General features: G+C 41.7%; 1 protein-coding gene across 3 annotated transcripts in view; it reads left to right on the top strand.

Annotated features, from left to right (window-relative positions):
- The window catches only part of RALBP1 (ralA binding protein 1), a 112,433-nt gene that overhangs the window by 42,408 nt on the left and 42,503 nt on the right, over positions 1-27,522 (top strand). For all 3 annotated transcript variants that reach the window (XM_033934061.1, XM_033934060.1, XM_033934062.1), the window contains exons 4-6: positions 6,742-7,091; positions 17,238-17,399; positions 26,787-26,918. In XM_033934061.1, coding sequence (XP_033789952.1) covers positions 6,742-7,091; positions 17,238-17,399; positions 26,787-26,918 — 644 coding nt within the window. The remainder of the gene's footprint in view (positions 1-6,741; positions 7,092-17,237; positions 17,400-26,786; positions 26,919-27,522) is intronic.

The following is a 27,522-nucleotide window of genomic DNA, read 5'->3' on the forward strand; positions in this document are numbered from 1 at the left end:
CATGGTTAGGCACTGATCCAAAGTTACACCTAGTATCTTTATGGTAGGTTGGATAGGGTAATTAAGATTATTGATACATAGTGGTGATTTGGTGTCAAGCGGATGTGGCAAAGCAACGAAAAAAGTTGTCTTTTCTGAATTAAGTTTGAGCCTAAAGGTTGTCATCCAGTGCTCTATCACGTTTATGGCTTCTGAAGCTTTAGGAATAGTTTCAGAGATAGAATTAACGAAAGGGATGATGATCGTAAAATCATCTGCATAACTAAATAGTTTTATCCCTAACTGGGTTAGCTGCGTGCCTAGTGAGGACATGTAGACGTTGAAGAGCAATGGAGATAGCGGAGACCCTTGTGGCACACCGGATGGATTGCTCCAGGTATCTGAAAGTTCATAATTAAAACGTACTTGATAAGTGCGGGACATAAGGAAGCCACGGAACCAATTCAGCACCTCGTCCCTGATACCAATGGCGTCTAGGCATTGCAGCAGTTTCCCGTGGTCTACTAGATCAAAGGCAGAACTCATATCGAATTGCATAACCAGGGCATTAAGGCCCTTACTAAACAGTAGGTGCAGATTGTCTAAAATAGCCGCAATTACTGTCTCAGTACTGAATAACGGTCTAAAACCGGATTGAGTTTCATGTAGGAGAGAGAACTGATCCAGATAATCCATCAGTTGGGTGTGTACCAATCCCTCCATAATTTTTACAATAAACGGAATGGATGCTACTGGTCTGTAGTTGGATATTATAGCTGAAGATTCTTTTTGATTTTTTAGAATTGGGGTTATTATGTGACCATTATTAGAGAGGAACTTCCCAGTTTTTAGGTTATGAGCCAAATATTGCATCAACGATAGTTTAAATACTAAAGGTGCCGCTTTCATGATTTCTGGGGGGCATGAGTCCAGAACGCAATAGGATTTAGAGTATTTGTTATATAGTCTGTTGTAATTGTTCCACTCTAAATCTTGAAAGGAGCTCCAGATCATGTCTGCCGGTGTATCATTTCCTTGGGTGTTAGGTATCGGATGATCACTAGGGTCGTTTGTTGAACAATGAATTCTAAGGTTTTTAATTTTCAAATCGAAGTGTAGTGCTAAGTCATTTGCAGAGGGTAATTTAGAATTGTGTGTGGGTGTGGTGTAGCTAGCGGTTTCAAATAAATTTGTGATCAGGTTGAATAGTTTTTTTGTATTGATTCCTTGTGAACCATTACAAGATGAGTTGATTTTAATTGAGTAGAATGCTTTACGTTTGTCTTTTATCATTTGTTTGTAGATTTTTATGTTAGCTCTCCATTTGTTATGGTCTGTTAGTTCTCCTGTTTTTTTCCAAGTTCTTTCTAGTCGTCTAGCTAGTTGTTTCAGTTTTAGAATTTCGGTGTCAAACCATTTGTTATATTTATTTGCATTGCTTTTGCTATTGCATATAGGGGCGATTTTATCTAAAATGGATGTGCTGGTTGTCATCCAGTGATCCCAGAAATCGATTCCTTCTTCTATCTCTGATTGCAATTCATATTGTGACCAGAAATCTATTGGATTAATATAGCCTCTGGTGTGATGTTCTCTTTATTATTGGGCGTGTTTTAGATTTAGAATAAGACCAGATTAGCTTGAAATAATAAGTAAAATGATCAGACCAGATATCATGACACCAGATGCCTTTACGTATAGAGATGGCAGGGTTTGGGATGTCCTTTGTGGACATGGCTACCATATCTAACTGATGGCCTTTTTCATGTGTTTGTGTGGTAGAGGGAGGTTGTAATTGAGTAGGGATAGAAAGTTTTTAAACTCTTTCGCGTTTGTATTGTCCTCTTCATCTAGGTGTAAGTTTATGTCTCCTGCGATAATATTGTAAGAAGAACCGAGTGAATTGTTTAGGACAAATGCACAGAAGTCTTCTTTGGCTTTTGGCCAGCTTTTTGGTGGGACATAGAATAATATGCATGATAGGGATTCTTCTAGATGACGGTTGCTAATTTTACAGGCTAGAATTTCTAGTTGGTTGGTCATTTTGGAATCTAATAGTTTGAACTCAAATCCATCTTTAAGAATAATTGCTAGACCTCCTCCTTTTTTTCCCACGCGGTTTAGCGTAAGGATTTTAAAATTGTCTGGTAGGAGGTCAATTATTATTGGATCATCTTCTGATAGTAACCATGTTTCAGTTAGTAAAAGGCAGGCTATTTGTTTGTTAATGATCCAGGCATTAATTAGGAAGGCTTTATTCCTGACAGATCTAGTATTAAGGTATGCACAGGGGACAGATGTGGGTGTGATAGGTTTGGTAGCGGTATTGGTTTTGATGGGTTTTACTTGCCTTATTCTTTTTTTAAAGGTTCGTTGGTGTCTTCTTTTATTTGAGATAGCAGTAATGTGATTTGTTATGTTTTCTTGTGGAATAGAGATGTGTAAAAGTGAGAGATCCGGGTAGTTGATTGATTGTGATTGTGGGTGGAGGGAGTTAACATCTTTGATGTTGCCAATTAGCAGACAGATCAGGAAAATCAGGAGGAGATTCATGTTTGCAGGGTATGGTATTTCTTCCTAGCACAGAAGTGTAATGGTTTCCCTGTAAATTCTTGAGTTATTGTTTGTATAGTTGTTGACTGGTTTGGTGTAGGTTTTGAAGGTGGTCCAAAAGGATATAGATCTTAAGCAGTTCTACGACAAGTCTCTAGTAATTACACATGTAGCTATCAGTTACTCATGCATTTAACAGCTATTTGTGTCTCTGATGATAACATATGCCTCAAAAATTCCTAAGTAGTCCTAATTCAAGACTTCACCAATTACACATACATCTAGTGGTTAAATTTTCATCTAGCAATTGTATGACTGATGGTAACATATGTCTAGCAGTTACATATGCAGGCAGGCAGTTCTTAATCGCAGGATCGGGTCGATGGGCTCTCTGTAGTGGCGATTGCTGATCCCGCTGCTTGGAAATAAAAAGCAGGTAGTTATTGAGCGGAGCACAGATACTCGACAGGATCGGGTCGATGGTCTCCCGATAGTGGTGGCTGATCCCGCTGCTTGTTTTTAAAAGAAAGCAGGCAGTTGATTCTCCCCTGCGGACTGCGGGGGGTGCGGAGCTCAGACACCCGGCAGGATCGGGTTGATGGGCTCCCGATAGTGGTGGCTGGTCCCTCTGCTTGTTTTTAAAAGAAAGCAGGCAGTTGATTCTCCCCAGCGGACTGCGGGGCGGGGGGAGGGGGCGGAGCTCAGACACCCGGCAGGATCGGGTTGATGGGCTCCCGATAGTGGTGGCTGGTCCCTCTGCTTTTTTTTAAAAGAAAGCAGGCAGTTGATTCTCCCCAGCGGACTGCAGGGGGGGAGGGGGGCAGAGCTCAGACACCTGGCAGGATCGAGTTAATGGGCTCCCGATAGTGGTGGCTGGTCCCTCTGCTTGTTTTTAAAAGAAAGCAGGTAAGTAAGAGTGTAACTTGCAACACACACCAAAAAATTCCTTTTGCAGTCAAACCAGGGCACATTAAAGAGAGTGATGCACAAAAACTCACACAGGTTTAGTTGATCTGTATTTCCTCTGGGACATTACAAATTTCAGGCAAGCGCTCCTGGATTTCCATATCCTCTGGCATTACAGACAAACCTGCTGAGACAGGAGGAACTTCCTCCACCTCTTTCATTATCCAGTCTGAGCTGTTTGAGTTGGACGCTCCTGGAGTATGCTTCTCCTGCCTTCCATCCTCTGCTGCTCCATTCCCTTCTCCTTCTGCACCTCCCCCTCATGATTCCTGATCCTATCTTTAAGCAGCTGAAGACTAAATTAAACCTGAAGTTTATATACCGCATCCTCTCCATAAAGATAGAGCTCGGCACGGTTTACAGGTACTTTAATAAATGAGGGAAGAACATAATAAGAATTAGTGGTTATAAAGGGGGTGGTGAGATTTACATTTTTGAGAAAAGCCAGGTTTTCAGATGCTTTCGGAATAATTGGAAGGAGCCCAGATTCCGCAGCAGGGCAGGAAGGTTATTCCAAAGCTCAGTGATTTTGAAGAAAAGAGACCCTGCCCCCTAAGCAAAATTTCAAAAGTATTCTATTTAATTGGGCAATATCTTTGGCCTTTAGTGTTAGAGCGAGAATTTGAAAAATATAAAGTCATTACTGAAATATTATCATTGAAAAAGTACTAACCCTGCCTGATGAAGACAATGGAAGCATCCGCCATCCCTCCAGTTTCTGTTTAGTAACCCTAGCAGATATTGGCGGTTGACCAAATACACCTCTTGTATATTTCCTGGGAGTTGTATACCTAATTAGTTAAATGAGCTGTTTGGGGATTTTCCACTCAAGTGGTCAATCTCATCAAGCTACCGAAAGATTCCGGAAGACTTGGAAGGTGGCAAATGTTACACCGATCTTCAAGAAAGGTTCAAGGGGAGATCCGTGGAACTACAGACTGGTGAGTCTGACCTCTATATCGGGAAAGATGGTAGAGTCACTGATTAAGGACAGCATCATTGATCACCTTGACGGACACGGGCCAGTCAGCACGGTTTTAGCAAAGGCAGATCGTGTTTGACGAACTTGCTGCACTTCTTTGAAGGAGTATCCAGACAGATAGACAAGGGCGATCCGGTCGACATTGTATATCTGGATTTTCAGAAGGCGTTCGACAAGGTTCCGCATGAACGACTATTTCGGAAAATTGCAAGCCATGGAATTGAGGGTGAAATACTCACGTGGATTAAAAACTGGTTGGAGCATAGGAAACAGAGAGTGGGGGTAAATGGACAATACTCGGACTGGAAGAGCGTCACCAGTGGTGTGCCGCAGTGCTCGGTGCTTGGACCCGTGCTCTTTAACATCTTTATAAATGATATGGACATAGGTACGATGAGCGAGGTGATTAAATTTGCGGATGATACAAAGTTATTCAGAGTAGTAAAGACGCAGGGGGGATTGCGAAGATCTGCAATGTGACATAATCAAGCTCGAGAAATGGGCATCAACATGGCAGATGAGGTTCAACGTGGATAAGTGTAAAGTGATGCATGTCAGTAACAAAAATCTCATGCACAAATATAGGATGTCTGGGGCGGCAGCAAAAAGGGCAAACAGAATGCTAGGAATGATAAAGAAGGGGATCACGAACAGATCAGAGAAGGTTATCATGCTGCTGTACCGGGCCATGGTACGCCCTCACCTGGAGTACTGCGTCCAGCACTGGTCTCCGTACATGAAGAAGGACATGGTACTACTCGAAAGGGTCCAGAGAAGAATGACTAAGATGGTTAAGGGGCTGGAGGAGCTGCCGTACAGCGAAAGATTAGAGAAACTGGGCCTCTTCTCCCTCGAACAGAGGAGATTGAGAGGGGACATGATCGAAACATTCAAGGTACTGAAGGAGATAGACTTAGTAGATAAGGACAGGTTGTTCACCCTCTCCAAGGTAGGGAGAACAAGAAGGCACTCTCTAAAGTTGAAAGAGGATAGATTCCGTACAAACATAAGGAAGTTCTTCTTCACTCAGAGAGTGGTAGAAAGCTGGAACGCTCTTCCAGAGGCTGTTATAGGGGAAAACACGCTCCAAGGATTCAAGACAAAGTTAGACAAGTTTCTGCTGAACAGGAATGTGCGCTGGTGGGGCTAGTCTCAGTTAGGGTGCTGGTCTTGGACTAGAGGGCTGCCGCGTGAGCGGACTGCTGGGCATGATGGACCACTGGTCTGACTCACAGCAGTGGCAGTTCTTATGTACCTGTCATTGGCAATGCCTTTTATTTTCCCAAATTTAACCAGAACCCAGCTAAATCCCCATATTCTTGGAAAATCTCTAGAAAGATTGAAAAATGCTTGAGTACCAGAATAAATCAATATAAACTGTTCTGAGCTCCCCTGGGAGACTAGTATTGAAAATTGAATAAATAAATGTTGCAGATCCTGAAGATATACTAGTAAATCATCTGCAAACAATGCCAGTTTAAACAGTCTCACCCCGATCTGCAGAATAAACAGCGAAGCAGGAGAACAAACAAAAACTGCAGACAAGGGTCCCTTGGTTGGTAATAAGGTTTTTATATTACTGCATTTTATTTTGGGATAATAAATTTTTGCCTGCATCATGTACATTGTCTGCAGTTTTTGTTTGTTCTCATCCCTCTCACCACAATTCCCTTAATTTCCAGATTCCTGTGAATATCTCAGATAAGTGGGTTTAGAGTCTAAATTAATAATGAGCAACAAATAACAATCTTGTCTCATACACCAATAAATCATAAACTGTTCAGATGTGCTTGAGATTTGCTATACAGTGTTCTAATTGTATCCACAAAAAATCCCATAAACCTATATGCATGTAGCATTGCATATATGAAATACCACTGTACCCAGTTGAAAGCCTTCTCTGTGTCGAAGCTGACTAATAAAGTCTCCCAACCTGTTCCATAAATTCCAATAGAATTTGTGTATTATATTAACTAATTTGGGGAAGTTTTTAATTTGTTGATCCCCTAGATATCACATGATGTGAAACATCTAAGAAAAAAATGGGATAAAACCTTTTACACTTAAGGCACCTTGTATGCATCAGCATTGTAGAACTATAGGTGATTAAATGATAAACCTTCTAGGTCAATGTCAATCCATGACTCTCTCAGACTTGAAGCATGCCCAATTGCTGTAACTGGGCTATGTACAACTACTGTATATTATTTTCTACTTATTTTATCATGCACGTTTACTTATTTTTTATTGGAATCTTTAAGGAATAAAATCGAAGGTGGATGAGCTAAAAGCATGTTATGATCGTGAAGAGTCTCCAAATTTAGAGGAATATGAGCCCCATACAGTAGCTAGTCTACTAAAGCAATACCTGCGAGAACTGCCTGAAAATGTACTTACTAAAGAACGGATGCTCCGTTTTGAAGAGGCCTGTGGGAAGAGCTCAGAAGGTGAAAGAGTGCAAGAGTGCCAGCGCTTGCTGAAGGAGTTACCCGAGTGCAATTACTACCTTATTTCCTGGCTTATAATGCACATGGACCATGTTATTGCTAAAGAACTGGAAACTAAAATGAACATCCAGAACATTTCTATTGTACTCAACCCTACTGTCCAGGTACATGTTTTAATCTACTATGAATTTCAGGAAGTTCATCTAGATTATATAGAACTTTAGCCTTGCACAAACCAGTTGTCCTTGTATACATCATTAAACATGTTATGTTCCCACTAGGTATCATTCATTTTCTTGCTGCATTTTCAGTGGAGGCCTAGGTGAAATTAAGTGAATCCTGTGTTCCGTCACCAGGTCTAGTTTAATAGTAAAAACTCCCCTTTTGTCAGGTTTACAAACAGAATAAGTAGAGAATGATTGCTTCCACATTTTTCACATGAAAAGCATAGTAGTATTATAACTTTTTTTTCAAATTAGCGAAGATCATACTTACCAAATTATATAGTACATTGCACATTATTTTAAAGGTTAAAATTTCTTGATTTCTGGAGCCAAAATTTTCAAACTTGTAGAATGTATTTGGTCCAGGAAAAGGAATTCATAAACTACAGATTTCAAAATCTTAATGATATGTAATTTTATATAGTTTAATGATATAGAATATTTTTGTACAATGTTGATATTGTAGCAGCTCAAGAACTGGAAAAACCTAGATATGAGGTTGCTGAGTGCCTAAAATTCAGTGTGTGCTGCCAGTCCAAGGTGGAAGGCCCACAATTAGAGGTTGATTCTGGGCAGAGGGGCAGTGCCTGCTGGGTTTAGGCTGGGTCTGGGCTGCAGAAGAAAAATGGTGAGAGGAACTAGAAGACAAAGAAATGTTGAAACAAGATAGATGAAAACAAAACCAAGAAAAATATAGATTTGTTTTTTCTTTTCTAAAAGTTTTAGCTGACATCTTAAATTTTCAGAAACTATACCATCCCTTTGTAGTGTTACACAGGAGATAAGTTTAGATATATCAGTACTTAGATATACTAAATATCCATCAGTTGAAAAACTTTTGTATCCTTGAGAAGAAAAAGAAATGGGAGTGTTTGGTGCAAATGCTGTTTATTCATGTATAAAATTCACACTGCCTTGTTAGTTCTGTTCAATATACAGTAAGAAATACTTTAAAAAAAAATTGCCAGTAACACAGTACTAGTCAGTAACAAACACAAAAATGCATATAACAGAATAAATTGCAAAAAAAACTCAAAACCCACAATTGTTCTTGAACTCAGCTTAAAATGAAAGCCTGTGTTAAAAGAAACTCCTAAATCTCCTAATGAAGCAGAAGAGTTTATCCTTGTAGTTCATCATAACTCACTTGTTTTCAAGGGAAATGGTCTTCATATCAATTTAATAGATATTTGAGGGGTGGAATCGGTGTTTGCGGGGGCGAGTTACTTAATCCCCATTACCCCAGGTACATTAGATAGATTGGGAGCCCGCCGGGACAGTTAGCGAATAATGCTTGAGTACCTGAATAATTTGTAATCCGCATAGAATTGTAGGATATGCGGAATATAAATTATTAAATAAAATAATGATAAATGGTCTTACTGTTGCCTCTGGGAGTTCTGCTTCTTCCTGGTGAAATTCAGCAGGTCTTCTCTAAGATAATTCCAGTGGACAGACAGATCCATCAGAGCTATCCCCCATGAATAGGTCTTTGGTATAATGAGAATAGATGTTTCTTAGAATTCTTCACACCCGTTTCTGAAACCTGTATACAGTGTTATGGAATTCTGTCTATGAAGAGATGTGCATGGTAGAGTTGGCACTGTAAAGACAGAGTCAAAGTTACAAACCCTGGTGGCAGAGAGAGGTTGAAGTTGATATCCCATCTGTCTTGTGATGATGTCTTCTGAATTATTCTTGATCTTAAAGTTTCAACAAGGGCTTTGGGTTCTCTGGTTTGATATGAATTCCTAAAATCAGTGATCATAGCAGTTACGAGAATTCCTTTTCTCCTTGGATCTTTCTGGTTCAGGGTGCTTTTTTTATACATCTCGCTACAGCACCAAAGTGTTAGCAGTGGTAATGACTTCCCTTTGTCAAGAAGGTATGATTGACTTTTATCTGGATTCTTGGCTTACTAGGGCAAAATTGGAGCAGGACAACTGGAGGGCCACGTCCACATTGGTTCAATTCCTAGGAATCTAGACTGGGTAGTGAACTGTCCATAGAACATGTGGGTTTTTCTCCTGGTCCTTAGAATATCTGGAAGCCTACTTCAACATTAGGGCAGGCAAAGAACCTCTAAATTGTTCACCAAGATCTACGGATTTGGCACCCAGAAAGCCCCCAGGATGTGGGATTACTTTCAGTTTCTTGGCTGAGGTGATGGTATCCAAGATTGATTAAAGGTGATCAGGGATATGATGCATTGTGGCTTCAGTTTGACTTGAAGCTGCTTTGGATATGGTTTCTCAGATCAAAATGCTTAAACTGCTGGTGAGTTCAACAGTCCTAGAGTGGTCTCCATCTTATTTTTTGAATTGTTCACAGAACTGCAAGGTACAGGTGGAATAGAAGTCAGTAATGTAATGTAATGTAATTGTTTTTTCTGAAAACTCTGAATTCTATTGAACGATGTTAAAAACTGGAGTCCTACAAGGGTTACTTCTTTCTCCCCTTCTATTTAATCTATATTTGATCCCTTTTAACCAAAATATTTGATGGTTGGAACTATAAATTCCACCTTTTTGCAGATGATATCCAAGTCATAGTGTTTATGAAGAGGGACCTGTCTGAGGTTATGAAAATTTTGAACTAACTGGATCCATTGGGGATCTGGTTGCAGGAAAATGATCTAGTTCTTAACATAGAGAAATGCTCAGCTTTATGGATATCCAGAAAACAGCATCCGCTCTTAATTCCAACTCCCATAGGCTCCACAATCGACTCGCATTGCCCTTGCGATCTACTGGTCGATCGCGATCGACCTTTTGGGCACCCCTGGCTTAAAGGCTTATATTTCCCTGAAGAGAAAAGTTGTAATGTGACACACGTTGGAAGAGGTGCAGCTGTAAAGCTAAGTAGCCATAAGCTTTAAGCTATGCTTATTGCACAAGAAGAAATATACTAAAACCTGTTTGCACAAAAAGTAATATAAAGAAAAATTAAGAAACACAAAAATAAAATAAGGAAATATAAAAAAAATAAGTAGAATAAATGAGGATTGCCCCAGCTAAGGTTATTTTACCTGGCTGGTATTCTGAGGATTCTTGAAGATTACTCTGTCAGTCTGGGCTATGTTATTATCTTATTTTGCTTGTATTCACATAAGGTGGGGGCAGAACAACAAACTTCTAGCAATATTGGTCTTCCTTTCATTGTTAAACTATGTCTTTGTGAAGAACATAACCAATTCCCAAACAATCCTTTTTATTTATTAGGGAGTATACATTAATCAGTTCACATGAGAATGAGACAAGATTACTATAATTATGATTTCCTCTCAGTTTCTGGATATTCCAAGATTTTATCATGGTAGAAGGGATTCATATCTTAAGCTTTATTTCATTGTACTCAAGTAGATTAATATGGGAGCCATACTGCTTTTATCCAGTTGCTTGAAATAAAACTGTTTACTGTAGGCTGCTGTTTGATATGGAGGTATATTGCTCAGGCCCTGTTGTCAAGAGGGCAAACAAGGGCATATCTAAAGGAGTTCAAATCCCTCACTCATCAAGGAAACCTTTTGGGAGAGGGTAAGGTAGAGGAAAGACAAGGTCCTCAATTTGTAGTTATTTGAGTTCTGAAGAATAGCTAGTTAAAAGAGCACCCAGATTTGATGCTAGATTTTTGTTAATCAGCTGCCTTCAGGAATACATTACTGTTATAGCAGTTGTTTTCTAGAAAATATATCATCCCAGAACAAGCAGGTGGGTGACTAGATGGGACATTTAGCCTGTATCTGCCATCATGTTTCTGTGTCATCCATGGAATCCAGTATGGACAGTGCTAAAGCATATTGTCACTTTATAAAAATTTTAAGTTTCAAGACTGCCTATACCATGCATGTGCCAGTGCCTTCCTGCCCATCAGCTCGCAAGACCATCAGTTCTTAGTCTTCCATGGAGCTAAGAAGCTGTGTTTTTTTTTAGTTCTTCCATTTTTCTGCCTTCCCGCTTTATTTTTCATCATAGTTTTCCTTTTTATTTCATTTCTAGTGCTTTTCTTTTCTTTTTTTTTTTTGAAAGGACTGTTTTTTGGGCCTTCTCTCACACCGAGGGCATTGAGCGTTTTTTGGCTTCAATATCTCTCAACCCTACTGGAACATTGAGTCCTTTGATCTCACATCAGCAGTCTTCCCCTCCATGTTGAGGCCTGGTGGCTTTAAGCAGTATACATGGTGCAATAGGGCCATTTCAGTCACTGACCAACATAATTGGTGTGTTCAGTGTCTGGGTCCTGATCACCATGTAGACAGTTGTCTGTGCTGCTCCACACTTCAGAATGGTCACTAAAGGCAAGGCAGCTCCAGTTTGAAAAGTTATTCTGGACAATATCGGTAACATTGGAGATGTTTGGCACAGCTGACACTGACATGCGGGCACCATCTTCAGTATAGAAATTGGCATCAACATCAGTGCCTTGATAGACGTCAATTTCATCACCCAAACAGCCATCAGGTGATTCAATAAAAAGGCTAAGTAGCATAGACATGCTTCCCCTTCAAGATGACATCAGCATCTTATCAGGCGTTTACACCATCAGTGCACTCAAAACACCGATGTTTAGTATCGAGGTCACCATCCTTACTGGTAGTGTCTCTTAGCAAGCGTGCCTCTTTATTGAGGTCACCAATGCCTAGACACCCAGCACCATCTGTATCAATGACCACCACTGTACCAGTGTTCTCGCTTCAAGAGCAAATCAGGGAAATGGTGAAAAGGGAATTGGCTAGCATGGTATAGTCTCAGACAGATCAAATAACTGCAATGGCACCATCGATACTAGCCCAGCTCGAGCAGTGCTTGACACAAACATTGAGAGCCAGATCTTGCACTCCCCACCGACAACGTTTGAGGTTGAGGAGAGAGACATCATCCAGACATCTAAGCTATTCCTAGAGATCATCTTCATATCAGTGTCATCAAATGTCTTGAAGCACATCTTGATGTTCTCCTTGGTAGCATAGTCAATGCTCTTTTCTATCTTAACAAAGACCTCGATGCTCTGCCCGTCGACCATCTCAATGTTCACTATCACCAGAATGTTGCATCGAAGAGTATGATTCTGTTTTAGCACATAATTTTTCATCTAAGTGGCTGGAACTCTCTGGCAATGAGTCATATGGACTCTCTTCAGATCCATCTCCTCCACCACCTCGCATGAGATCACCACCTGAAAGCCTCTCCTTCACTAAGTTCATATATCAGATGGATCAAGCCCTCCCCATAAAAATGGAGTCAGAGACCGAACCTAGGGCAGAGCTCTTCAATGCACTGAACTATGATCAGACACCAAAAGACTGTTTTAAACTCCCTTATCATAACCTCATGAAGAAAAAGTATGCTTAAGAATTGGAAAGCACCACTTTTGGCCCTGTTGCCCCAAGAAAAATAGACTCTTGGTATAGAGTCTAATCATGTTTGTTTTTTGATAAATCACAACTCCAGCATCAGTCACTTCTGGTGGAGTCTGTCCTGTAAATAGCTAGCTCTAGAACTTGTGCTAGTATCCCTTCAGGCAGAGAAGGGAGGACCAAAAACTCTTTCAGAACTGAATGCTCACCAGTAGGATTTTGAGTTATAATTTTTACATGACTTTTTATGCAGTCATTAACTCAACAACTTGTACAGTTTGAGTGATATTTCCCAGATGATCAGCTATGGAATTTCCAACATCTCACAAATGACCTGTTAGAAACAAGAAAATTTATGGCCAGATCCGTATTTGCCACTTTTGACATCACCTCAAGAGCGTCTGTATTATCCATCACCATGAGAAGATAGGCATGGTTGTGAGTGTCAGATTTGGATGCCACTGTGTATAGGAATGGTTGGCTAATATTCCATGCCTAGGAGATAAGCTTTTGGGGGAGAAAATAGAAAAAGCCACCTAAAAGATCACTAAACACATGAGCAATCTACAGTATGTCCACATTATCGACGGCAAAATATTCCAATGCACAGACTATCCTGAGCACTCTGCCTATTACTCTTAATGAAGATGCATGGCACCTCATCCAGTCTTCCAGTGCAAAGACAGCCCAAGCAGCAAAAGGCTTAAAAGTCTAAAATCCAATTGCAGCAAAAGACAGCAATCTTTTTGACTTGCTACTAGAGAGCTTATTCAATGTATTACAACTTCTTTTCCAGTCACTTCCCATCAGAGGGTCGTCTTGCTCATTTCCATCAACATTGAACTGTCATTACATCAGACAGCTGGATCCTTTGGATTGTGAGATGGGGTTATACCCGTCACCTACGAAACACAGCTCCAAATCATCCTCCCAGAAAGTTTTTCAACTCCCAACAGACAAACCTTCTTCACCAAGAGCTTTCAGATCTTCTCACAATAGAGAACCAGTCCCGCTATGGGAGAGAGGCCAAAGGTTCTACTCCAAGTATTTCCTCATACCGGAAAAAATCAGAGGCCTCCGTCCAATTCTGGACCTCCATGCGCTCAACAAATATTTGGTAAAGAAAAAAATTCAGAATGGTTTCCCTGGGAGCCTTATTGCCACTGTTTGATAAGAAAGACTGACTTTGCTCTCTAGATCTCAAAGAGGCCTATACACATATTCCCAGCCCACAGAAAATAGTTTTGCTTTCGAGTAGGTACATGCCACATCCAATACAAGGTGCTTCCATTTGGCCTGGCTTCAACAACCAAGGTGTTTACAAAATGTTTAGTTGTATTGGCTGCAACACTCCACTCTTACAACTTTCATGTGTTCCCTTATCTGGATGACTAGTTGATCAAGGCCCAGATACCTCAAGCAGCTTAACTAGCGATTGAAGAGAGGGTGGTGGATGCCTGGAATGCGCTCCCGAGAGAGGTGGTTGAGAGGAAAACGGTGACGGAGTTAAAAAATGCGTGTGATGAACACAGAGGATCTAGAATCAGAAAATAATAGTAAATATTGAAGAACTAAGGCCAGTACTGGGCAGACTTGCATGGTCTGTGTCTGTATAGGGCTGTTTGGGGGAGGATGGGCTGGGGAGGGCTTCAATGGCTGGGAGGGTGTAGAGGGACTGGAGTGAGCTTTAATGGAGACTTCAGTAGTTGGAACCTAAGAACAGAACCGGAGCTTTAGATTCTTGCCCAGAAATAGCTAAGGAGAAGAAAAAAAATCAACAAATTTTTAGATTGAATCAGGTTGGGTAGACTAGATGGACTATTTGGGGTTTTATCTGCTGTCATCTACTATGTTACTATGTTACTATGACTTCTAGAGCTCCTGGGATTTTGCAGTCAATTAACAGAAATCCTATCTCCAACCAATGCAAGCTCTGGACTATATTGGAGCCCTTCTGGACACAATACAAGCTCAAGCATTCTTCCCATAACAGAGGCTAGATGCCCTGATTCAAATCTGCCACAATATGTCAGCTTTCCACAACATCATGGCACGTCAGATGATGCATCTTCTGGGTCACAGGGCATCAACTTCAACAGTTCATGTAATTCCTTTTGCCCATCTACATATCGGGGAACCTCAATGGAAACTATCGACCCAATGGTCTCAAGCTTCATAGCCATTATCACTCCATCAGTTCCTTCAATGGTGGTTGCAACTGACCAATCTCACAAGAGACCTTCTTTTCCACATTCCGCCTCATCAGAGAATATTGACAACTTGATGCTTCCTTGTTCGGGTGGGGGACCCAGCTCAATGGCCTTCATATTTAAGGCTCTTAGAATCTTAAAGAGAAATCTCTTCACAGCAGTCTCCTCGTGTTGCAAGCAATCCGCAGCGCCCTTCATACATTTCAAGATCACATTCTCATTCAAATAGTACTCTTCTGAACAGACAATCAAGTAGCCATGTACTACATCAATAAGCAGGGGGGGAACAGGTTGCCTCTTTTGTCAAGAAGTGATACAAATCTGGTCCTGGGCAATTCCCTGCAACATAATCCTAAAAGCAGTTTATCTAGTGGGAAAGCAAAACATTCTAGCAGACAAGCTGAGCAGATTCCTACAACCTCACGAGTGGTTTCTCAACTCAACCATGTTACGATGTTTGCCATTTGGGGAACTCTGGAGATAGATCTCTTTGCTTCTCCTCACAATCACAAACTTCCAGTGTTCTGTCCCAGAATATACACTCCCAATTGTTTAGTTTCCGATGCTTTCCTTCTGGACTGAACCGACAACTTTCAAGTTAATTTAAAAATTTTATATACCGCCCATTCGGCCTTCTAGGCCCTCCAATTCATTTAATAGTGAAAACGTTGTTCAAACTCCACCAACAACCAGCTACCATGATCTTCATAGCACCTCGGTAGCCACGGCAACCATGGTTCCCTCTTCTTCAACTCAGTGTCCAGGAACCCTTCACACTTTTGCTTTTTCCAACCTTGATCATTCAGAACAAGTGGTCCCTTCTTCATCCCAATCCCAATCCTTGGCTCTTACAGCGTGGTTTCTCTCTCTGTCAAAGTAGTTACACTATCTGTTCCTGTATCAGCGATGCTGTCTGTGGCAGGTGCTAAACTTTGGAATATGTTGCCTGGAATTTCGCGATATTGTGATTGGGGGATGAATTTTATGAAAATGCTGAAAACTCAATTGTTTGTTATCACTTTCCTGTGTTAAGTTTTTCCGTTTTTCTTTTCTATGAATTCTGTTCTGCAATTGTGTTTTATGATTGTAAGCTTTGTAAACTGTATAGTTAATATACGGTATATAAATTTTTAAATAAATAAATTGAAGCCTCCAGAAAACTGTCCACCCATTCTGTTACTGCTTCAAATGGACTCGTTTGACTCTTTGATCACTTCACCTGGACACACATCCTCTCTCATCAGTCTTCAACAATCTCCTACACTTTTCCAACTCTGGCCTCAAAACCATTTTTGTTAGAGTTCATTAGCATGTTTCATATCCCTTGATTAAAAGGCCCTTGTCTGTGCACCCATTATTTTCTAGATTTATGAAAGGCCTTTTTCATACCAAACTGCAAATCAAACCTCCTCCAGTCGATTGGGATCTTAATGTTGTGCTTTCAACACTAATGAAACTGCCCTTTGAGCCATTTGTATCTTCATCTCTCAAACATCTGACTTGGAAAGTAGTATTCTTAATCTACATTACATCTGCATGTCAAGTCGGTGAACTTCAAGCACTTGTATCAGACCCACCTTATACAATGTTCTACCACAATAGAATGGTTCTTTGTACCCATCCCAAATTCCTCCTGAAGATCTTCTTGGAATTTCATCTGAACCAATCTATAGTTCTTCCTCTCTTCTTTCCAAGACCACATTCTCACCCTGGGGAGGCTGCGCTCTACACACATTGGACTGTAAACGTGCTCCTGCTTATTATTTGGATCGCACAAAACCTTACAGCTGTTCTTGTCTTTTGAACCTTACAGACTTGGAGCTCCAGTTACTAAGAGAACAATCTCCATATGGTTCGTGAACTGTACCTCTTTTTGTTATGCTTGGATCATGTCACAGCAAATAAGGTTAGAGCAATGGTGACTTCCATAGCTCATCTCCATTACACTCCCATTGAGGATATATATAGTCAGCCACTTGGTCCTCAGTTCATACCTTCATGTCTCACTACTGCTTAGAGAATCATTCCAGACAAAATAGTCGATTCAGCCAAGCAATTTTGCAAAATTTATTCTCTTCATGAAGCCAACTTCCCTCCTCCCTTATTTTACTTTCAGCTAGGGAGTCTGACATGTGAGAATATACTGCCTGATTGTCCTGGGATAAAGCACAGTTACTTACCTGTAACAAATGTTATCCAGGGACAACAGGCAGATATTCTCACAACCTGCCCTCCTACCCTAGTTGTCATCTTAGCTTTTTTTTTTTAACTGAATTGATGATCCTGTGAGCTGACATTGGGTAGGAAGGTACCGACGCATGTGCAGTACGGGCAGTCTCGAGACTTAAATTTTTTTTAAAGTGACAGTACACTTTAGTACTGTCCATACTGGGCTCTGTGAATGACATCACCCACATGTGAGAATATCTACCTGCTTTCTCTAGATAACACCTGTTACAGGTAAACAACTATGCTTTATGTTAGGAGACTGAATCTTTTTTCCAATCTATTCTTTTACAGATCAGCAACCGTGTCTTGTATGTGTTTTTTACTCATGTGAAGGAACTTTTTGGGGACACAGAAATAAAACAGGTGAAAAAGCCTCTTCGCTGGTCTAATATGGCAACAATGCCAGCACTGCCAGAAACACAGGAAAAAGTCAAGGAGGAAATTCGACGACAGGTTTGGCAGCTTTTTTTTTTTAAAGTTACTTTTGGTGAAATGAAATATAAAAGGTGTTTTTACCATCAACCAGTTTTTATTTCTGAGCTGACTGTTTATGCAACCATTCAATAGTGAAATAACATTATTGTACAAGGAAACTTTCCAAGGCATCTTAGCCTGGCAGATTATGTTGTTCTTTTTATCAGGACTGTCTTGAGCAATCTGAACTACAGAATTACAATGCAGGCACTACATGTTTAAAATGTTTCCACTTTCCACATCAAATCTGATAATTTTCCATTATTTATCTTCTAGAAGAAACTTGTTTTATGTATGCAATAAAATATGTTATTCTAAAGAATTTACTCCATTTTACTGACCACATCAATATAAAGTCAGACTAAAATGATACTGCAATATACATAAACTAGTGTTTAAGCCCGTTACATTAACGGGAACTAGAATAGATGTGTAAACTTTTAGCACAATGGGGCGCTGAGGCCTTTCTTTCTTTCTTTGCTTCCTGCTCCCCCTGTCCAGCAGTAGCCCTTCTCCCTTCCTTTTACCTCCACCCTGTCCAGCAGTAGCCCTTTCCTGCTCTCCCTGTCCGGCAGTAGCCTTTCTCCCTTCCTTTTACCTCCGCCCTGTCCAGCAGCACCCCTTTCCTGCTCTCCCTGTCCAGCAGTAGCCTTTCTCCCTTCCTTTTACCTCCGCCCTGTCCAGCATCAGCCCTTCTCCCTTCTTTTTACCTTTTCCCTGTCCAGCAGCACCCCTTTTCTGCTCTCCCTGTCCAGCAGTAGCCTTTCTCCCTTCCTTTTACCTTCGCCCTGTCCAGCAGTAGCCCTTCTCCCTTCTTTTTACCTCTCCCTCCCCTGTCCAGCAGCACCCCCTTCCTGCTCCCCCTGTCCAGCAGTAGCCTTTCTCCCTTCTCTTTACCTCCACCCTGACCAGTAGTAGCCCTTCTCCATTCTTTTTACCTCTCCCCTATCCAGCAGCGCCCCTTCCCTGCTCCCCCTGTCCAGCAATAGCCCTTCTCTCTTCCTTTTACCTCCCCCCTGTCCAGCAACACCCCTTCCCTGCTCCCTTCTTTTTACCTCCCCCCTGTCCAGCAGCACCCTTTTCCTGCTCCCCCTGTCCAGCAATAGCCCTTCTCTCTTCCTTTTACCTCCCCCCTGTCCAGCAACACCCCTTCCCTGCTCCCTTCTTTTTACCTCCCCCTTGTCCAGCAGCGTCCCTTCCCTGCTCCCCCTGTCCAGCAATAGTCCTTCTCCCTTCCTTTTACCTCCCCCCTGTCCAGCAGCACCCCTTCCCTGCTCTTATCTGAGAAGTCTCCCGTGTTTTCTGAAGCATCTCTTCCAGGACCTGCCGCAGGCTCCTTGTAACGATAGGGAAATCGTCACAGGCTCCTTATTCAGCTGGGGAAACTGCCGCATGTGTCGCAAATTGCCACAGGCTCCTTTTACTATGCATGCGGCGGCACGACACCAAGGAGGCACGGAACATGGAGATTGAAATGTGCATTTGCGCTAAGGTTTTATTATAGCAGATGGGCATTTATTGCAATAAACTGAACTAAATTTACTTCATCTAAATGTTAATTATAGTTTTATTTTGGTTTTATCAGGCTGATAAATTAGTAGTTCTCAAATTCCAAGTTCTTGTTAGAGGAAGAAACATTATAAGACAGAGTATATCAGGGGTATCTACACTTTTTTGGCTTGTGAGCTACTTTTAAAATGACCAAGTCAAAATGATCTACCAACAATAAAATTAAAAAAAACACAAAGCACACTTTACGCAGAGAAAATGTTAATTATCATTTATATTCAGAGTTTTTTTTCAAAGAGGTCAAGGCAGATGACTTTAAAATATGCAATGTCACCTCTGTAACAACTATACAAAAATAGACAAATATACCCCTCCCCTTTTACGAAACCTCAATGGCGGTTTTTAGAGCAGGGAGCTGTGCTGAATGCCCTGCATTGCTTCTGACGTTCATAGGCTCCCTGTGCTAAAAACCGCAATCGTGGTTTAGTTAAAGGGGGCCATAGTGCAAAATATAGACAGCAGATATAAATTCAGCCACATTTTGATCACTAAATTTAAAATAAAATTATTTTTCCTACCTTTGCTGTCTGGTGATTTCATAGAAACATAGAAGATGACTGCAGAAAAGGGCTACAGCCCATCAAGTCTACCCACTCTGCTTACCCACCCCCTGTCTATGCCCTAATGGCCCAATTTCCTTATCTTGACCCTCGTAGGGATCCTACATGGGTATCCCATTTATTCTTAAAGTCTGGCACGCTGTTTGCCTCGATCACCTGTACTGGAAGCTTGTTCCAATGATCAACCACTCTCTCTGTGAAGAAATACTTTCTGGTGTCGCCATGAAATTTTCTGCCCCCAAGTTTGAGCGGGTGCCCTCTTGTGGCCGAGGGTCTCTTGAGAAAGAAAATATCATCTTCCACTTCGACATGTCCCGTGAGGTACTTAAATGTTTCGATCATGTCTCCCCTCGCCCTACATTCCTCGAGAGTGTAGAGCTGCAATTTGTTCAGTCTCTCTTCGTACGAGAGACCCTTGAGCCCTGAGATCATCCTGGTGGCCGTCCGCTGAACCGATTCAATTCTGTGCACATCTTTACTGTAATGTGGCCTCCAGAATTGCACACAGTACTCCAGATGAGGTCTCACCATGGCCCTGTACAACGGCATTATGACTTCAGGCTTTCGGCTGACGAAACTTCTATTGATACAACCCAATATCTGTCTTGCCTTAGATGAAGCCTTCTCCACTTGATTGGCAGTTTTCATGTCTGCACTGATGATTACTCCTAAATCTCGTTCTGCTGAAATCCTAGTTAAAGTTTCTCCGTTCAAGAAGTACATCCTGCATGGATTTCCGCTTCCGAGGTGCATGACCCTACATTTCTTAGCATTGAAGCCTAGCTGCCAGGTTGAGGACCAACTTTCCAATGTAAGCAGGTCCTGCGCCATATAATTCTGTAAACTGCATTCACTTACTATATTACATAGTTTAGCGTCATCGGCGAATAGTGTTATTTTACCTTGAAGCCTTTGAGTCAGATCCCCTATGAATATGTTGAAAAGGAGTGGACCCAGGACCGAGCCCTGCGGCACTCCACTGGTCACCTCCGATGTTTTAGAGAGGATACCATTAACCACCACCCTCTGAAGTCTGCCACTCAGCCAATCATTGACCCATGAGTCTCTGGTTGCACTTCCTTCTTCTGACTGTAAATCCAATATTTCTTTCTTTCTTTCTGCCTCCTACATGCTTCCTCTCTTTCAGACATCATTCCATTCCCCAACCAAAATCTCTCTCTGTCCTTCCATAAGTCCAACTTTTTTTTCCTCTCTCCCTGCTCCTCTCCTTCCTTTTTTTCTTTCTTCCTTTCTCTCTCCCTTTCTTTCTTTCTTTCTTTCTCTCTCTCCCTGCCCCCTTTCTTTTTTTCTTTGTGTCTTTCTCTCTCCCTGCCCCCCTTTCTTTCTGTCTGTCTGTCTTTCTCCCTGCCCCCCCCCCCCCCCCCCCGAAGCCACCACCGCTGATTTCTCCCTGTTTCCCTGATGCCAGGCACGTACAAGCACCGGGCCTACAAGCCTTCCTCCCCGACATCAATGCTGACATCGGAGAGGAAGTTCTGGACCAGCCAGGTAGTGATTGGCTGGCCCGGAACTTCCTCTCTGACGTTTGAATTGACGTCGGGGAGAAGGCTGTGGGCCCGGTGCTTGTACACACCTGGCCTGGTGGGGAAGCAGGGAGAATGGAACGCAAAGGCAACGTGAGTCTATCTTGGAGCCCAGGATGGATTCCGCGATCGACTCGCATTACCTCTGCGATCTACTGGTCGATCGCAATCGACATTTTGGGCACCCCTGAAGTATGTGTTCTCCAAGAATAAGCAAGATTATGAAACCACACATTGTTATACATAAAACGCATTCTTGAGTCTTAATTTTTCTTAATAGGTATTAGTTTCTTGGAGTGCATTAGGCATTTCTTCTCCGGTTTAAGTGTCATAGTGTTCTATGCACTCTGATATAGGGCAGATATTGCTTGTATACAGAAACTCTAGCATTGAACATCAAAAGTTAAAAAAAGAAGAGGACAGGGTAGGGGAGGTACTATATGCATCATCAAGAGAACACAAAACAAGAGTGGCTATATAAATCTTTTTAGTTAAAGTACTTACAGTTCAAGGGGATATGAAGGGTCAGTTTTTATTTGCATACTTACTAGTCAACAGAAAGAAACTGAGAGAATGTGTACGCATCTAATATTCATGATGCCGTGTTCATTCAAAATATACAGTCTTGTGTCTCTCAGTATGTAGATCAACTTATGATAATTGCCAAGGACTTTTAATATGGTCATAAACTAAGAGGATAGGAGAAGGAAGAGAATTGCCAGGATTATGTTAGATGCTTGGCTAATTTTACATCCCTCAATAAAATGACTATGTTATCCAGAATTGAATATATTTTATCCTCACTATTTTAGCATTAAGGGTAGCATCCATTGGACCTGTAGAAATGCAGACAATGCATTAATTTGGATTGATTTGAGGGGATATACCTTAGAAATGGGTCAAGCAAACTGTCCAATTCCAGCCTATTTATATGATGATCAAAAATTTTGGGATTATTTAATAGCTAAACAGCAGGAATACTGTTTCTTATAATGATCAACATAACTCTCCAATTATTTTCTGAGAAGCAGTTAAGACTACCGTATTTTCACGTAGATAACGCGCACCCGTGTAAAACGCGCACACGGGTATAGCACGCGAAAAATACAAATTTATGTACAGAAATTTTTATATACCGCGCACACCCGTATACCGCGCATGCTGCCAGACTCTCCTTTCGCCCGCCCCGACTCTCCTCTGGCCACCCCGACTCTCCTTTCGCCTGCCCCGACTCTCCTCTCCCCCTTGAAGTCCTGTCCCCACCCTGAAAGCCTGATGCCCCCCCCCGATGTCCGATTCAAACCCCCCCTGCAGGACCGCTCGCACCCCCACCCCAAAGGACCGCTCGCACGCACTCCCACCCGCACCTCCACCCTGAAGGACCGCTCGCACCCCCACAGCCTCCCGACCCCCCCATCATGTAGAAGCTCCTACCAGTGTCCTGCTGCTTCCTCTTGGCGGTCCCGACTCCCCGACACGATCGGGGCAAAAGGGAGCCCAAGCCCTCTTGCCCCGCCGACTCCCCAACTCCCCGACAATATCGGGCCAGGAGGGAGCCCAAGTCCTCCTGGCCCTGGTGACCCCCCCCCCTCCCCGCTAGTTTGGGCCATGAGGGAGCCCAAACCCTCCTGGCCACGGCGACCTCCTACCCCCACCCCGCACTACATTACGGGCAGGAGGGATCCCAGGCCCTCCTGCCCTTGACGCAAACCCCCATCCCCCCAACGACCGCCCCCCCCCAAGAACCTCCGACCGCCCCCCAGCCGATCCGCGACCCCCCTGGCCGACACCCCCACCCTCCTTCCCCGTACCTTTGTGTAGTTGGCCGGACAGACGGGAGCCAAACCCGCCTGTCTGGCAGGCAGCCAACGACGGAATGAGGCCGGATTGGCACATCCGTTCCAAAGCTCCACCTACTGGTGGGGCCTAAGGCGCCTGGGCCAATCAGAATAGGCCCGGGAGCCTTAGGTCCCTCCTGGGGGTGGGGCCTTGGGCACATGGTCGGGTTGGGCCCCATCATACCCAGCAGTCTGCTCCTGCGGCAGCCCCTAGTTCAAAGACCAGTGCCTAACTGACACCAGCCCTACCTGCATATGTTCTGGTTCAGCAGGAACTTGTCTAACTTTGTCTTGAATCCCTGGAGGGTGTTTTCCTCTATAACAGCCTCCGGAAGAGCGTTCCAGTTTTCCACCACTCTCTGGGTGAAGAAGAACTTCTTTACTTTTGTACGGAATTTATCCCCTTTTAACTTTAGAGAGTGCTCGCTCGGTCTCCCTACCTTGGAGAGGGTGAACAACCTGTCTTTATCCACTAAGTCTACTCCCTTCATTATCTTGAATGATACTCTCTTACATCTCAGTCAATTTTCAGAGGTATTTCCCTACCTCCAAACAATGATTTCTTGTAGTTTCATTCTAATTATTTGTTAAAAACTTTATATACTGCCTATCTTTTAACAAACCAAGGTGGTTTAAAAACAAAAACAAGGGAAAGAACTCCATTTCATGTAGGACAGGAAAAAGAAGAGACGAATAGTGGTAGTTATCATCCTATTTCTAACTTACTTTGTTTCCGAAGGGGTAGAGAAAGTAATGGCATCTCAGATATCAGAATTTTTAGAGAAAACAAAGGTGTGTCATCCAAGGTAATTAGGTTTTAGAGCTGGTTATAGTGTAGAATGAGCATTAGTGGAGCTGACTGATCTTCTTAGCCTACAGTTAGATAAAAGTAATGATGTCTTGATGCTGTCATTGGATCTAAATTCTGCATTTGATTTAATAAACCTTGTACTGTATTCTTTCTATAGACTGTGAAAATTGGACTAGAAGATGGCAGTATTTAAATGGTTTTCCTTTTACTTTGATAATTTGGAAGTGAGAACCAGTTAGCTACAAAACAACTGAAACAATGATCTTTTTAGATCCACTTCTTCTACCCTCTCTAGGGCTCTTCAGTTAGAAAACATTTCAGTCACCATAAGTGACAAGTTTCAAGTTTTAGGCATATATTGAATCAATTAACATTTGGTTCTCACATGTTGAGACTAGTAATGAAACTCTTCTTTGCCTTACCTGTTGATACTGCACTGTTGCTTCTGGCTCCAACCTGACAACTGCTTCTTTTGCCGACCTCTGCATCCATCTCATTTCACCCTTATGATCACTACTGCTTCTGACCTGCACAGCCACCTCCAGTCCCAACGCCTATAGCTGCTTCTGCATCTACTAATGCTGCTACTTCCTTCTTTGTAGCCACTGCTGGTCCTGCCTTTACAGCAGCCTCGGTATTCTGCTTGCATAGATTATTATAGCATCATAAAATGACTGTCTTGCAGTCCCCAGGTAATAGTATCACGTAGCCTCAGGGGTCTGTAGACTACAGGTTAGGAACCGCTGCTTTTACACAAAATGCTGCATGCAATTTCCAAAGGTCCTGATAATGTAACCATTCTCCACAGTGCATTGTAACTGCCTCCCCTCTTGTAACAATGTAGCCTCTTTCAATAGTACTCTGAGACTTCTCCCTTTTGTAAGAGTTCTTCCACTTCCATTTGATGTGCTGTTAAATGATCCTCCTTCTCAACATATTGTAACTGCTTCCCCTCTTGCAACAATGAATTTTTTTTTTTTTTTTTTTAACTCTGTCCCTTTAATGACAGTTCTACCTTCTCCTATGTGATGTAACTCTGGGTATATACATATATATACATATATACACATATATATACATACATATATATATATATATATATATATATATATATATATATATATATATATATACCCAGAGTATATATATATATACACATATATATATACATACATATATATATATACCCAGAGTTACATCACATAGGAGAAGGTAGAACTGTCATTAAAGGGACAGAGTTACAAAAAAAAATACAGTGGAACCTTGGTTTCCGAGCATAATTCGTTCCAGAAGCATGCTCGTAAACCAAATTACTCGTATATCAAAGCGAGTTTCCCCATAAGAAAGGGACACTCACTTGATACGTTCCCACCCGCCCCTGAGGCCAGTGGCGCTGCTCCCCCCCCCCACCCGCAAGAACCAGCATTGTCCCCCCATGTGAACAGACACCGCCTGCCCGAACAGCATTCAGCCTTACCCCCATCTTGCACCGCCATGCAGCCCACAGGACATGCCAGTGAAAGAAGTTAATGCCTTTTGCCTGGGCCTTGCGCATCTGCGCATGCTTGAGGCCTTCTGGTTCTCGCTCTCTCCGGGGGGGGGGGGGAAGCGATGCCGGTTGTCCGGGGGGGTGCTCGCAAATCGAGTCAATGCTCAGTTTGCAAGACAAGATTTGCGAGAATGTTTTGCTCGTCTTGCAAAACACTCGCAAACCGCGTTACTCACAAACTGTTTACTAATGTAAACAGTAACACTGATATATGTTTACATTAGTACTAAACTAAAGCTTAACTTTGTATACCGAGTCATCATTCTGAGAAGGCTCAACTCAGTTTACAGCAATTAAATAAACAGGGAATGATTTACAAATGATAAATAGAAGATTATAGCAAAATTTCAAAAGAATTAATTTTCAAAATGTTTGGCAAATAGAGTAGTTTTTAAAGATTTACGGAAAAATTGAAATGAGCTGGAACTCCTTAAAAAAAAGGGGAGATCATTCCAGAGTTGGGAGAATTTAAAGACCAAAGATTGACTGAAGATCTTGACTCCTTTAATCCCTTTTTTAGAAGGAAGGGAGAGTTTAAATTGTTAGATACCTCTTGCAAAGGAGAATTGGTAAACGTTCCAAAATAAAGAAATAAGAGGATTAAAGATGCCATGTAGAATGTTAAAAGAAATACAAGCACATTTAAATTGAATTCTAAAATAAACCGGGAGCCAATGAAGACTCTGAAGCAGAGGGGTCACATGGTCAAATTTATATTTTCCAAAGATCAGCTTCGCAGCAGTATTCTGAATTAATTGTAATCTATGACAACAAATTTTTGTAATGCTAAGGTAGATAGCGTTACAGTAATCAAGACAAGATAATATAATTGATTGAACTAAGATAGAAAAATGACGGTGATGAAAAAGATGTCTAACCTTCCTCAGCATTTGCAAACTAAAGAAGCATTTCTTGACCAAGGAATTTATTTGGTCCTTAAAGGAAAGAAAGGAATCAAAAAGGACTCCCAATATCTTGGCAGAGAACTCAGTTGATAAGGAGGACCCAGATACCAGAGCTACAGTAGGAGGAAGACAGTCCAATCTAGGACCTAACCACAAAAGCTTAGTTTTAGTTGTATTAAACTTCATCTGGACAGATAAAGCCCAGGCTTGAAGTTTGGAAATGCAAAGATTTACTTTTAGATCAAAGTGGTCGTAATTAATTTCCGAAAACAGCAATAGAATAACATAGCTTACTGAATACATTTACCTAACCAAGATTGTTGCCTACCAGCTTGAAGTGCTAGGGTCCTATCTAAGAAGGTTATTTGCAATCTTATATCCTGCCAAATCCTTAGAGTTCTAGGCGGGTTACAGACAACATATTGTTACATAGAACCATTAGGCTGTTCCTCTGTTCTATTCCCCTGTACATTACAGTGCTTGAAATGGAAGAAGCCTCTTGTAAGCAAACAATTTGACCTATCCTATATTTGTTCAGCTAGATACATCGCTTACCCTTTATAAACATGACATTTTAAATTTTGGCTTAGGAGTTTCTTTTGAGCTGTTTACACCGAGACCTGCAGGCAGGTATAAAAGACTTGTCCAAAGAGGAAAGGCTATGGGAAGTGCAACGAATTTTAACAGCACTGAAAAGGAGACTGAGAGAAGCTAAAAGGCAGGTCAGTACCACTTCAGAATAACATGATTTTCTTCCTGTGTATTCAGGCTTGAATGTAAGGGTTCTTAATATGCAGATGCTATGATCGAGCGCATAGGTGGTATATGATTAGAGAATGGGTGAATGTGTCTTGTGAATTCATATAAGAACAGCCATAATGGGTCAGACCAATGGTCCTTCTGGCCCATTATCCTGTTTTTCAAAAGTGGCCGCTCCAGGTAACAGTACCTGCCAGAAACCCAAATAGTAGCAACATTTCCAGGCTACCAATCCCAGGGCAAGTAGCTTCCTCCATGTCTATTTTTATCTCTATTTTATCAGCGGGGAAATTAGGGTACTCTTCTTCCTGTGAACAATTCTACATTCCGTTTCCCTCACCAAGATTAGTTAGGCAATTTAGTCAATGGAATACATATATTATTTTTCAGGCTTTGTTAGTCTGGAATGAGCTTCCTATTGAATTACGATCAGAGAATAATTACTGTATAAATCGTTTAGAAATCTTTTAAAAACTTATCTTTTTAGGAATTTATGTTGACTAACATTGTTTCTTTGGGGGGTTTTTGTGTTCTTTAACTGTCGGAATGATCAATGGCTTGATAGTT

The sequence above is a fragment of the Geotrypetes seraphini genome, chromosome 2 (genome assembly GCF_902459505.1).
Source record: "Geotrypetes seraphini chromosome 2, aGeoSer1.1, whole genome shotgun sequence".
Lineage (NCBI taxonomy): Eukaryota > Metazoa > Chordata > Amphibia > Gymnophiona > Dermophiidae > Geotrypetes > Geotrypetes seraphini.